A 13,042-nucleotide genomic window follows, 5' to 3' on the forward strand; every position below is an offset into this window, starting at 1 on the left:
CCCCTCAACCTTTCCCACACCCTCCTCTATCTTCTTGCTTCCCATCCTGCCCTGGACCCAGGTAGCCTTTCCTTTAGGACAGGTCACCATCCCCAGGTTGTGTCTGCAGAGTGTTCTCTACAAAGACCACCGCCTCCTTCCACACGTGAACAGGCTGACACACCCCAAACGCCATCTGAATAGGGGGTCCTCATTCCCACAGCTCACTGGGACCAAAGGGAAGACGTGGGTGTTACCAGGGACAAAGAGGAAAGATGGAGATAGCCTTGGGGTCCAGGAGGGTCAGGCCAGGATGAGAGGAGCCAAGTGCTCTGACAAGAGACTGCCCCATGGGCTCCACAGGTGGGGCCACTCATCCAGGCCTCTAGAGGTTCAGCAGCAGGGGAGAGGCTGGGAAATACTGGTTTTGGTTTCATCTTAATGACATGGTACAAAGGGATCAGGACAGGCCCTGACTTTCTCCTTTTGCCAACTTTCCCAAATATATCTTCAAAATGACACCAAAGCCCCTTCACTGTCATCCACTCATCCTGCCTTCCACCTTAGTCTAGCCAGCATGTCTGGTTGTTATTCTGCATATCCCCCCCCCACCCGCCGCCAACCTATAATTGTTTTTCCATTCTTTTATTTCATCAGCTCACCCTTCTGACCAATCCATCATCTGTCTGGCCATCCATCAATCCACCCATCCATTCACCCACCCATCCACATATCTACCCATCCATCCACCCATCCTTCCATCCATCCAACCACCCACTCGTCTATCTATGCACCGATCCATCTGTCCACCTATCCGTCGGTCCATCCATCCATCCACCCATCCACCTATCCATCCATTTATCCACCCTCCCATCCATCCATCCATCCACCTACCCACCCATCCATCCATCCACCCGTCTTCCACCCATCAACCTACCCACTCATCCACCCACCCACCCATCCATCCACCTATCCATCGACCCATCCCTCCACCCTCCCATCTATCCACAAATCTACCCATCCAACTGTGCATCCATCTGTTCATCCATATATCCACTCATCTATCCACCCACCCATCAATTCACTCATTCAGCCAAACACCCACCCATCTATCTGCCAACCATTATTCTATCCCAGCTATCACTTGATTCCACCCTCCCCCATTCAAACTTTCACCTAATCACCCGTCTCTCCACCATCTACCTCCAAACACAGCATGCGTGGATCTGTCCATCTGTTCTCCAGTCTCACACAGCCATGTTCAGTCTGTCCATCCTACCCGCCTCCCCATCCACTGAGCCCAGAGTAGCATCACCAAGTCCTCCAGTGTTCCAAAGCTACAATAGCATCTTGGGTCTTCCCATGACCTTAACTGCCCTGAAGGAATCTGCCTGTGGGCTTAGCCGGCCTCCTCCCATGCCTCAACCATTGGTCCAGGCCTGCTCCAGGAACAGATAAAGCTCTGCTGCAGGCATTGTGAGTCAATTGGACCGATGTCCTAGCAACAGCTTTGGCCAGTCTGGGTTCGCCTGGCAAGTGTGGTGGCCATGGGCCAGGAGTGCTCATTGGGAGATGGCCCACACACCTGCTCAGGGGCCCTGTGACCAGGGCCACCAGTCAGGGTGAGCACATTCCCTGGCAAGACCCCAACATTGTGGGTGTCCTGTCCTTGTCTCCAGGGGTCATTGCCCGGAGGAGGTGTCTTCAGGAAAGGATGGGGAGGAGGGAGAAAGAACCCAGTGCTCCTGGAACTCTTCTTCCCAGGGGGTTCACGACTTGCTCCCATCATCCATCCTGGGCTATCAGTCTCTGGAAATCAGCCCTTTAGAGCTCTGGATAGCTGTAGGAACAGCTATCCCGTGCAAGCTGAATTTGGTTGATGGCAGGAGCTGTTCTTTGGACACTAGAGGATTTCCCAGCACTTCCTAGCCTCAGGCTCCCTGCCACATGTTATCTTCCAAAATGGGGCTGGGAGCAAAGCCCCCAGATGATGGTCCTGCTAGCAGGACTGGAGGAGAAAGCAGAACACGAGCTAGATTGGGAGGGGAGGCACATCAGCTTTTCTCGTCCATCCACCTCTTGGGTAAGGCCCAGGGAGCCCAGCGCCTGCAACAGTGCGTATCTGGTCTCCACAGTTCTGGGAAACTCCATCTTGCATGGTTTCTATTGCTTTTGTTTCAATTCAGCTGGCTCCTGGAGTGCCGCCCCAGAGACCCCTTCTAGCAGTCATACAACATCTGGACTCAAATTAGAGCCTGTTTTTTAAATATTAGAATGGGGGCAGTGGTCACCCTTGTTGTCCAGCGGGATGAGGGAGCCCAGCCAGGCTGGCCTTCCAGGGAATAGGCCCAGGGCTCGGCCATGCATGGCCTCGTGGGGATTGGATGGATTTTTCCTCCTCTTCTCTTTTTATACCTCCCCAAAGGGAGCTGGAGCGAGTATTGGTTTGTTTTCCTGTGACGGGTTTTCCTTAGCACTGGGGCACCCATGGCATGCCGTCCCTGTTGCGTGTCCCCCTTTGACCTGGGTGCTGTAAGACGTCATGATTCAGGTCACGTCCATTATCTGTGTTGTGTAATAAAGCCAACGTTTGCCATCATGGGGCTGTGCCTCTCCTTGGTTCCACGTGACCGCAGCAAAGCCGCATCTCATGTGGTCATTCACCGTATATGTGGGGCTTTCTCGGGGCCATGCAAGAGAGACAAGGCCCTGCCCCATGGGAGGGCGGTGAACAAATGGGTGACCTGAGTTGGGGTGTGAGTGGAAATTTCACCCACAGCCTCCTATGTTCTTGGCAAGTAGGGTGGACTTTCAAAGGCTGTGTCTCCAAGGTGACCTGGATGACCCTGAGCCCCAGGTGACACCCATGGCTTCCAGGACGTCAAGGCCTACTGCCTGTGGCAGGGCCAGGTACCTCCCACAAGACCCTAAGGAAGGACACTCAGGGAAGGGACACCTTGATCCCTAGGAGCCAGGGTGTCGCAGCCATGGTGTCCTGGCTCCCAGAGCAGGTCCTCGCCAGATTCAGATGCCCAGGACTTGGCGCCCCTGCTTTGCTGGCAGCCCCTGGGAGGAAGGGGTATTATTAATACTTGGGCCCAGGCTTGGAACATGATGTATTCTGAACGGCGTCATTGGAAAGGCCAGCATGGGGGCAGGTCTGTCCTCAAGCCAGGCGGCTGGCCTGGTGTGTCAGCACTCTCAGCAGAGAGCAGGGTGACAGCGTTTTTCCATTGCAGAGGCCTGAGCTCAGAGGGAGGCTGGCAGGGGGCCCGGCCTGAGTCCAGCCGGCTCTTGGCTTGGCCGCAGCCACGGTGGTGTTCTGCCTCCCACATGGAATGGAGGGAAGGGCCCAGGCCAGAGGCCCTCCCTGGGGCCTCAGACCCGCAGGAGGCAAAGGACCTGACCCCCTCGTGCCACAGGGACTGTAGGCAGAGGCCGCACTGCCCTTCTCACCCAGCCCACATGGGGCCGAGGTCCTGTCCTCCATGCAGACATGCTCGCTGCCCTTGAGGCACTGTGACCTGCCAGGGTAGACCGGGGGGAAGCCTGGTGCTGTGGCCGTAAGAGGAAGGAGGAGCAATGAGGAGGCTTCCTGGAAACAGCAGTAGCAATAGGGCCCCCTGGAGTCACGCCCATGTAAGTGCATGGGGCTGTGAGGACACGGGTGCAGAGTGGGTGTGGTGGGCAAGAAGCGTGGTGCCGGAGGAGCAGCAGCCTCGAGGGGCAAGTCTCCCAGTTCCAGGACCAGAGACTCCACCGGGAGGGGGGTAGGGAGCACAGCTTCCGAGGCCAGAGCAGCAGCCACAAATGCTCCCTTGTCCTGCCCCAGTGGGAAGAGAGACTGTCCCAGGCCCAGGGCTCAGCGGCCAGCTCCTTGTAAGATGCGGCTCATCGCCCATCCAAATCCCCAGGGAAGAGACCCCAACGGGCCCAGCGTGGACCTCCCCAGCTGTGGCCTAGAGGGGGGGCAGCATGCCCAGAGGACCTCTCCATAAACATGAAGCAACAGCCCCAAAGCTGAACCAGGCTGAGGCCAGCCAGAGCGGCTGCTCCCACTCCAATGGAGACAGATGGTAACAAGGCCACGCGGGGACACAGGCCCACAGCTGCCCTCCCGGGGCAGAGGTGAGGAGCAGACACTGGCATGGAAGCGGGGGACTTTGTAAGTGGCCTTCAGGCCTCCCGTGTCCATTATAGATCTGCACCTGACTCGACCTTTATGACCCGTAGTCAGAGCAGGGCCCCGGCTTCATAAGTGGTTCCCACCTACCATCTGGTCCAGAACGAGGGTACGAGAGGCAATTCCTGGGGAATCAATGAAGGGGTGTCAAGAAGAGGGATGGACCCTATCCTACCCAGACCACGGGCTCCTGTCTGTGGCACACACCCTTACCCCTCCAGGTCTTCACTCATGCTCCTCCCGCAGCCCACATCATCCTCTGCCCCTGCCCTGCCTGGCCAGTCCCTCTAGGGTAGCCCAAACGCCACCTCCTCCAGGAGGTCTGCCCTGATCCCAGGTGCCATATCTCCTGCCTCTGCACACTTGTTTCATTCACTTATGCCCATGTCATCCTATCCATGGCCTGCCATCCTATCCTACCTGTGACTCTGTGACTGGACACTGAGCAGGGGGCACTGTGAGCGAGGCACTCATGCAGGTGGAGGGCCGGCGGGATCTGCCTCAGCTCACTCCTCTCTCCTCAAGTGTCCTGGGGGTGTCTGCCTGGGTGAGGAAACAGGGCCAGGGCCTGGAAGTCAGCCCAGCGGGAAGCCTTTTAAGTGCTCTAGTGGGAGCAGCTGGACTGCAGAGGAGCTTAAAACCCCCGGGGGAGGGCAGGGGAAGGCAGGTGTCGGAGTGGAGGTGAGCGAGGCAGGTCCAGATCTGCTCATGTGGCCCTTCCTCAGCCATGCTCTCTCTTCCCACCCTTGACTGAGGCCTGGCTGCAGAGTTTCCACGGACCCTGAAGCCCAGGGCTGAGGGGCCTGGAGCCAAGTGGAGAAGACCCCTCTGGCACCAGGGGGCGGGGACAGGAAGGAGAAGAAGCCATGGAAAGCTGAGGAAGACCTGGAAGATGCAAGCTTCCCCCTGTCTCTGTTGGAGGGGAAGGACTTGGCTGAGCAACAGGTGCCTGAGCAGGTAACGCCCTCTTGAAGCCCAGAGGAGGCTGGCCAGGGACCTCAGACACTCGGGCACAGATTCAGAGGGGCCGGTGGCCACTGTCCCTGCGGTATGCCCACCCCTGCAGGCTGGGGAGGATGGCCAGAGTCCACGGGCCTTCCCTGCCCCTGCAGCAGGTCCCCATGGGGCCGGTGACACTGAGCACAGACAGGGTCAGGCCTGGTTCCCTCTCCCCTCCCTCGAAAGGTGCCTGGGGGCTGTCCTGCCTCTAGGCTCAATGTGGGGTCGTGCTGGCAGGAGCTGGAAGCCATCAGACTGAAGCTGTGGGCCATGGAGCAGGCCCACAGGCTGGAGACACCTGGGGCGCAGGGCCAGGCAGGGGAGGAGGAGGGTGCAGAGGGCGCAGGGGCCACACTGGCCAGGCTGCTGCTGAGCCCCGAGGCAGGCAGGAGCCGGCAGGCCAGGCCGACCCTTCCCTGGTGGGGAGGCCATGAGTCCCCAGGCACACAGCTCTGAGTCCCCTTGCTCTTCACTAGCCTGTCGGGAGACCTCTTGTCCTGAGCACCCCCCTCCCCCATAGGTAGCCCCTGCCCAAGGACCCCCACGGGGAAGGTGGAGTCGGACCACAGATCCATCTACGTGGGCAATTAAGTCAGGGAGGAGACCAAATGGGGACCTACCACCCCCTCTCAGCCTTGAGGATTAAAGAAAGGGACACAGCTTCAGGAGGGAGGAGCCAGACGGCAGGGGACCTGGCTGGGGGAGGGCTGCCCCAAGACAGACCAAGGGCCCCATGTCCTCCAGCACTGGACTTTCTCAGCATGAGCTGGGATTCGGGATTTCCACGTGGAATCTCCACTTGGCCACTCTGGAAACACGTTCTCTGGACAGAACAGACCTATGTAGAGGGGCGTCTGACACAGGAAGAATGCGGTCTCTGTCCCTAGCCCACACCCAGCAGGGGTGAGGGGGCCAGGCCTCCACAGGAGCCCCCCAACATCAGGGCCATATCTGTGGCAGGTGGATTACGGGAGCACAGCTGAGGAGCTGGAAGCCTACTTCAACCCCTGTGGGGAGGTGCACCGGGTCACCATCCTATGCGACAAGTTCTCCGGACACCCCCAAGGGGTCAGTGCCAGCCAGGCAGCAGGGTGGGGAGGCTGGGTGCCCTGGGGTGGCCCTCACCGGCCCTGCCCAACCACCCCAGCTACGCCTACATAGAGTTTGCGGCCAAGAGCTCAGCCCAGGCTGCAGTGGAGCTGGACCAGAGCATCTTCCGAGGCCGAGTCATCAAGGTGTGTGCTCTGACCACCTCCACATTAACCCATTCATCCCTGAGGAGCTGGGACACACAGGTGGAGGGAACCTGAGACTCTTCTCCACCCCCCACCAAGTGGAGGTGCACTGGGCACATCCTTGGGGCAGCAGGGGCAGGGTGGTGGTGCCTCAGGGCCCAGCGAGTTTCAACTGGATATGGCACTGGGGAGAGGCTCTCCTCCCCAGCTGGACCCCTGGGGCATGTTGGGTTGGCAGGGGCACGTCGCCTGACTATGCCTGTGGCTGGACAGTTCAGGTCTGAGTGAGAATTTTGAGAAGGTTGAGAACAGGTCAGGGGCCGACGCCCAGGAGCTTCGGGTTGTAATTACTGCTGCAAGGGCTGATGGGCACTGGGGCCTGTGCACACCTGCCTGTGAGCCTCCAGGAGGCAGTGTTAGCCCTGTGCGCCCAGGAGAACAGGTGTCTTAGACGGACTCCGCCTTCGGCTCCAGGTGCTGCCCAAAGGACCAACTTGCCAGGGATCAGCTCCACCTACCGTGGAGGCTTGCGAGGCCAGCCCCACGCCAGAGGACAACCATTGCCCCTCAGCAGCCTCCAGGGGGGGGTCCGCTTCAAACGACAGGGGCGGAGCCGGTGGGCGGGGCCTCGGGAGGGCGGGGCCGGGAAGGCGCCCTGGGGGCGGAGCAGGCATCCACTCAGGTGCGCTGGCCCCGCGTCCAAACCCCGGGGCTCGGGCTCACGTTCCCCTCTCCCCCTCAACCCTGCAGGGGCCGTGGCAGGTTCTCTCCGTGGTATTCGCCGTATTGAAGGGAGGATGCGATCTCCAGAGTTGGGCCGGGTTGGAGCCACACGTCCCCCAAGAAGCGGGGCACCCTGGGGGCAGGGACGGGGTGAGGCGGGGCAGGAGGTCGGCCCGCACTCCTGTGCCACTCGGGGCTCTCCAAGTCTTTTAAAGAAAAGGAGAAATGTGTCTTAATGGTAAAGCATAAGTTAAATTTGAACCAATTTTACAAGCACACAACAGGCCTCCCCTTTATTCACCTCTATCTCGGGTGCAAGCCTGACAGTGAACGGCCCATCCCGGGTCTCAGACCCCAGCCCCAGGCCGGCCCCGCTTTTCAGCCAGTAGCCACCTTCCCACTCCACGAGGCGCTATAGCAAAACTGCGTTTGCCAACCAGGTCTGGTGGCCCTCCGGGGTATGGCTGCCCCCACAGTGAGTGACACACACACCAGTGAGGCACCATGGGAGCGCATGCACCTTGAGCGCCTAGCCCTTGACAGAAGTCCAGCAGGCAGTCCCTCTGAGGCAGACACCCCACACCCCACATCCTCGCTGGACCTGTAGTATGCTCTCCTTCCCAACACAGAGCTGGTTTTCTCAGGCTTTAAATGGGGGGATGCTACCTAAGGATGTCAAAACTCCTGAACATAGAGCACATTTAAGGGTGGTCTAGGGGATCCCTGGGTGGCGCAGCGGTTTGGCGCCTGCCTTTGGCCCAGGGCGTGATCCTGGAGACCCGGGATCAAATCCCACGTCAGGCTCCCGGTGCATGGAGCCTGCTTCTCCCTCTGCCTGTGTCTCTGCCTCTCTCTCTCTCTCTGTGACTATCATAGATAAAAAAAAAAAAAAAAAAAAATAAGGGTGGTCTAGCTGCACCTACAGAAAAACCCAAATGACGGCTTCAACAAGTCAGCAGTTTATTTTCATCTACAAAGTGCTGACTGTAAGGAGTCCAGAGCTATGTCAGCAAAACCCATGTTTCTTCTGGCTTTCTGCTCCCCATCCTTGGGGGAATAAAGCTTTTCTTCATGCTCTCAAGAGGGCTGCCTTAGCTCTAGCCATCACATCCAAGACCCAGGCAGGAAGAAAGGAAAAGATGAAGGAAGGATACTCCAACTGCTAACTGAATCCCCCTTCAAAGTATCTTCCCCGCAAATTCCACTCAACACCATCCACTTACATGCCATAACTACCTACCATTCTGTGCTACCGGAGAGTGGGAAACATCTTCTGTCTAGTCAATTGTACCTAATAACACTGTGGCTTTGTCAGTAAGGAAGCAAGTCAGCAACTTGCAGGCACTACCACAGCCACTACTCAGGCAGGAGCATTCACTGCCAAAGGCTCAACCAGAAGTGTGCAGGTGGCATCAGAACCAGTGCCTGTGTGCAGGTGTTTCTCAGTCCTGCTCTAGGCAGTCTTCCAATTCGCCTGCTGTGGGAGATGGGGTGCTGGGACTTGTGTCAATACCCACTCCTGACTGATTTTCTCCTTCTACTTATGAATTTCAAAAACGAATCCCACGTTCCTTAGACAGGAAGGGAAGGGAAAGTGATGCAAAGGTACACAGCTTCCATCCTGGTTCCGCAGGGGGTCCCAGATGCCCTCCCCTTGTCAGGCTCAGAGGTGCCCGAGAAGGGAAAGAAGGGATTCGCAGCTGTGTTGCGGCACAGTACTCGAAGCCAGTGTGCTAAGGACACCACAGAGCAGACCGCGTGGTGGGGCTCAGACCTGCTGGTGGCCTCTCCCACTTCACTGGCCATGTTGCCAAATAACAAAAGCTACTCGAGCCTGGGCCACCCAATCCCAGAAGACAGTCACCTGGACTTAGCTGAGCAGGCCTCTGGGGAAGCAGAATGCAGAAATCTAATCCTATCAGCTCCCCCATGTAACCCCTCCATCCCAGCTTGCTCGGGGACCTGAAGAGGAAGCAGGTAAGCAGAGGGCCTCCTCACAACTGCTGTGCACTAACCAGTGACGGAGGTAGAAGGCTCTGGGGCTTGCTCACTCCATCCTCAGAAAGCAAGAGGCAATAAACACGCGGAGTCACAGCTCCCTGGCTCTGGGAGGGGTCCTCTGGAGGCCAGACCAAGACTGGAAACATGAAGGCCCCTCCCTGCAGGGGGAGGTGTGGGCTGTGCTGAGGGGCTGGGGGTATCGAGATCTGGCTCTGGCCTCAGGGAGGCCTGACACACCACCCTGCCAGGGCAGAGGCCAGAGTACAGAGTCCCTCTGTACCTCCCTCTGCGTTCCCCCCCACCCACTCCCCATCCTGCAGCGGTAGCCTCTTTAGGGCCCGGAGCTCTGTGGGCTCTCTCACCTACCCCCCTGCTCCTTCATGCCTTGTGGGGACAACAGCTCCCCGCTCTGTCCAGCCTCCAACCTGTGCACCATCCTGGAGCGTCCCACACTACACTCTCCTCATTCAGACCCTCTGCAGACACAGGGAAAAGACCAAATCCAATCTCAGAAGACCTTTAGTCTGCATGCACTGTGCCTGAGGCTTTGCCCCCAGCAGCACGTCTGTGACACTTGAGAATAGGCAAGTGATAATAAATATCTGTATCAACAATACGGTTATGTCAACAGCACTTCTCCTCCAGCACCGGCAGCACAGCTCATGCTCAGCACACCTGGATCATCATGGATGTCACCATGCTGTCGAAGGCCCTGCAGAGAGAAACCGAGCCATCGGAGAAGCAGCACTGCCGGCAGTGCCAGGCTCCGTAGCACCATCCACGTCCCGGGACTGGGACTTTCCACAGTCATGTACACTCATCATGAGGCCAGCGCCCTGCCACCCCGGCAGTGAGAATCTAACTCTCGTGCCTCCTCATGGCCTGTGTGAAGATCCCAGCTGGATCTCCAGCTGATCTCCAGAGAAGGGTAGAGAGGCTGTGGCTGGTGGCTGTCCCTGTCCTGCACAGCCTGGGAGACATAGGATTCACCATACCAGCACCTGCTTCTCTCATATGGTGCCCAGGATGAAATGAGACACAGCGTCATGACAGAGGAAAGGTGCCATGGGAAAGGCCTGGCTTGGGTCACTGCAGGGCCCCACATCGAGGAATATAGGGAATTCCCAGGAGATTTGGAACATGTGCTCATGAACACTTGTTATAAAGGATCTTTGTGAGATCCCAATATCACATCTGTATCTATCAGAGGAGAACTGTGTGGGTGGGATTTCCTGACCATCCAAGGATTTCCTGACCATCCAAGATCAATGTCAAAAACAAAGTGGACAGCAATAGGAGGACGTTTTCTCACAAAGGTTCTGCAACATGCCTGGGCCTTTGCTGGGTTCTGTGGAGGCCCTAGAGCTTACAGGGCATACCTGGGAAATCGAGAGAGCACAGTGTGAGTCCTCTGTCTGTTTCATATGTTGGACATCCACACAAGAATTCATTAGGAAAATGAGGTTCTGCTGCTTCAGTATTACTCCTTAGAGAAACAATGTCTGTCACCTGAACAGACCTTCCCTCCCTCACGTTCAGAACCATGGCTCTCAGCAAGGCAGGGTCCATACACAGCAGTCAACTCACCTAGAATGAATGCGGTCCCCAGGATTGTAGAAGGGGTTGCACATCACATCTGTGTAGGAATTGTGCAGCTTCCGGAACATCTGAGACAAGAGCCAGTGGTGTCAGTCCACAGGTACACACGCCTACTGCCCAATTTTTGACTTCTCAGCATTTGAAAACAATGTGAAAAAGAGAATACACACAGGCCCAGGCAGAGCCCACAGACCCCTTGTGCTTACACTGCGGATCTCGTTGTCTCGAAGCGCCGTGTTGGAGGAATCTACCACCATGACAAACTTCACCTTGGAGTTGGTCACGTAGCCATACCTGCAGAGCTGGTTAGGGAATGTGCTTTCAACACAGGGACTCTGTGACAGCACAAAAATGGCATCACCATGGAGGGGGTGTGAGTAGAGGGCCATCTGTGCATGCCCCCCACCCCAGCCCCAGGCTGGACCTGTCCCACAACACCAGGAGGACCTCACGGGCCACACCAGATGGATTGTACACTTCCTTGTTTTTGTTCACATGAGGATCAGAGGGCAGGCAGCTAAACCTTGTTCTGACTTAAGCTCTGGGGCCCACCTGCCCAGACCCTGGGGCACCCCAGCTTCCTGGCCCAGCAGTTCTAACTGCAAAACCAGAGGCCCAAGCATCAGGCAGTCGCTGCCTAAGACACCCAAGCCATGAAAGTCCACTTTATCTGGAAGAACAGTGGTTCCCAAGCAGGTGACATAACTACTCGTGGAGCTGTCTTCAAACTCCATGGGTTTCATGCCATTTGTCTCAAAAGACCGGTCAAGTTTTTACGGTGGCCTGTGGGGCTGGGCCTGGGACAGAACCAGAACGGCTGCCCTTGCTCAGAGGCAGTGGCCCTGCTGACAGAGTATGGAAAGCAATCCACACAAGGGACAGGTGCAGACTGCCACATGTCTCCAGGGAATTCATGCCCCCGCTTTCCTCAGTGTTCCCCCCATCCTCCTAATTAAAGGAAAAAAGGATGTGAAGTCTTAATTAGTCTCAAGCTGCCATAATTCCGTTAGCTGAAAGTTCTGTCTTTCCAGGTCACCTGATCCTACAGTACACCTAGAAGCTGGAGGTGGAATCTCCAGTATGAAAGCCCGCAGATAGAGACCACCCACTGGCAGGCCCCCACCTGGTGTGAAGGATACACCTTGTAGTCCTCTGTGGGGTACAGCAGGCCCAGGTACAGCTCCCTCTGGTCCACCAAGGCCTTCCCCATGGCAGAGATCTTCTCGTCCACCACATCCAGGGACGTGTGCACCATGTAGTGGAATTTCAGTTCATTCTCCGTGGGGATGCTGCGGATGTAAAGAGGATAATTCTGCAAGAAAGGATGCCGAATTGAAGTGCCAAGAACCCATCCTGGGTGCACAGGCCACGAGGATGAGGCTCCAGAGCACTCAGGCCGGAGGACTGGCCAAGAGCCAATTAGCCACAGGAACACACTCTCATTCTCTTAAACCCACTGCCTATCCTCCAGAGTGGAACATCTTCCACAAGGACCGCCTCCTGAGCCTCATGCTACACAAGACACAGAAGGACACGGTCGCTTCGGGCACAAGGAAACCGTGTGGACGGTGCTCGGCTGTCTTAGGAATCAGAAACAGTTTTCTGGGGGAAATGACATCTAGAGGGGCCAGCGCAAGAGGAGGCAGCGGGGAAGAGAGGGAGGGGGCTTCCCGGCGCAAAGGCCCAGGCGTCAGGGGAGCTAGGTAACTCCGAGGGGATGGGGCCCCTAAGTTACTCTGCCATTGCCCTAAGGCGAGGAGAAGCCACCGGAGATTGGGGCCGGCGCGGGCCACGTCCTGCTCAGGTGTCCGCACCGGGGCTGCCGGAGCGGGGAGGAGGGGGAGACGGACGCTGGCCGCCGGGCGGTCGTGCGCAGGGAGCCAGGACGTTGTGCGAGCGGCCAGCGAGGCTCGGGGCCCGCGGACCGCCGGGGACAGGCCAGCGGGGACCCGGGGCCGACGCTCCAGCAGCCGCATACACGGCCCCCCGCCGCCGCCTCCCTCCGCCCCGCCCCCGGCCACCTCGGCGCCGCGAGCCCCCCAAGCCGGTTCCGGCGGAGCCCGCAGGGCAGGGCGGGGGGCGGAGGCGGGAGCGAGGGGCGCCTGGGCAGGGGTCCCGCAGCCCCCCGCCCGCCCGCGGACGCACCTCCTTGGCGATCACCGCCACGCACACCGCCATCTTGAAGGCCCGGCCGGCCGCGTCACGTGACCCCGCCGCCAGTCACGTGGCCGCCCCGCCCCGCCCCGCCAGGCCCCGCCGGAGCAGCCGCCGCGCGCCCGCCGGTTCCCGCCGCCTGCCGGGGCTTCGGGGCTCCGCGCGCGGT

At 58.3% G+C, this 13,042-nt stretch overlaps 2 protein-coding genes across 7 annotated transcripts; one reads left to right on the forward strand and one right to left on the reverse strand.

The window, feature by feature from the left end:
- The first annotated feature begins 4,634 nt into the window (after nucleotides 1-4,634).
- On the forward strand, nucleotides 4,635-6,747 carry PABPN1L (PABPN1 like, cytoplasmic). The gene is given in 6 exon segments (XM_038538821.1): nucleotides 4,635-4,709; nucleotides 4,888-4,928; nucleotides 4,930-5,119; nucleotides 5,399-5,546; nucleotides 5,682-5,740; nucleotides 6,122-6,747. Coding segments are annotated over 6 exon segments (714 nt in total). The 3' UTR covers nucleotides 6,323-6,747.
- A 2,874-nt stretch (nucleotides 6,748-9,621) lies between these two features.
- On the reverse strand, nucleotides 9,622-12,963 carry TRAPPC2L (trafficking protein particle complex 2 like). Of its 6 annotated transcripts, none has more exons than XM_038538054.1 (5): nucleotides 12,865-12,963; nucleotides 11,859-12,031; nucleotides 10,926-11,013; nucleotides 10,708-10,787; nucleotides 9,622-9,832 (listed from the first exon to the last, which is right to left on the reverse strand). In XM_038538054.1, the coding sequence occupies exons 1-5, from the start codon at nucleotides 12,895-12,897 to the stop codon at nucleotides 9,787-9,789; spliced, it is 420 nt and encodes a 139-aa protein (XP_038393982.1). In that variant the 5' UTR covers nucleotides 12,898-12,963; the 3' UTR covers nucleotides 9,622-9,786. The 6 variants fall into 6 exon arrangements, with proteins under 6 accessions (XP_038393982.1, XP_038393980.1, XP_038393978.1 ...); XM_038538052.1 differs by having other exon boundaries at nucleotides 10,926-11,021; nucleotides 11,843-12,031; XM_038538050.1 differs by having other exon boundaries at nucleotides 10,926-11,054; nucleotides 11,843-12,031.
- Nucleotides 12,964-13,042: the final 79 nt, after the last annotated feature.

The sequence above is a fragment of the Canis lupus genome, chromosome 5 (genome assembly GCF_011100685.1).
Source record: "Canis lupus familiaris isolate Mischka breed German Shepherd chromosome 5, alternate assembly UU_Cfam_GSD_1.0, whole genome shotgun sequence".
NCBI lineage: Eukaryota > Metazoa > Chordata > Mammalia > Carnivora > Canidae > Canis > Canis lupus.

Coding starts and splice junctions, on each gene's coding strand:
- TRAPPC2L (XM_038538050.1), bottom strand. CDS start 12,897: ATGGCGGTGTGCGTGGCGGTGATCGCCAAGGAG. Junction 12,032..12,864: donor TGGCGGTGATCGCCAAGGAG/GTGCGTCCGCGG, acceptor CCTTTCTTGCAG/AATTATCCTCTTTACATCCG. Junction 10,788..10,925: donor GAGACAACGAGATCCGCAGT/GTAAGCACAAGG, acceptor CTCTTGTCTCAG/ATGTTCCGGAAGCTGCACAA.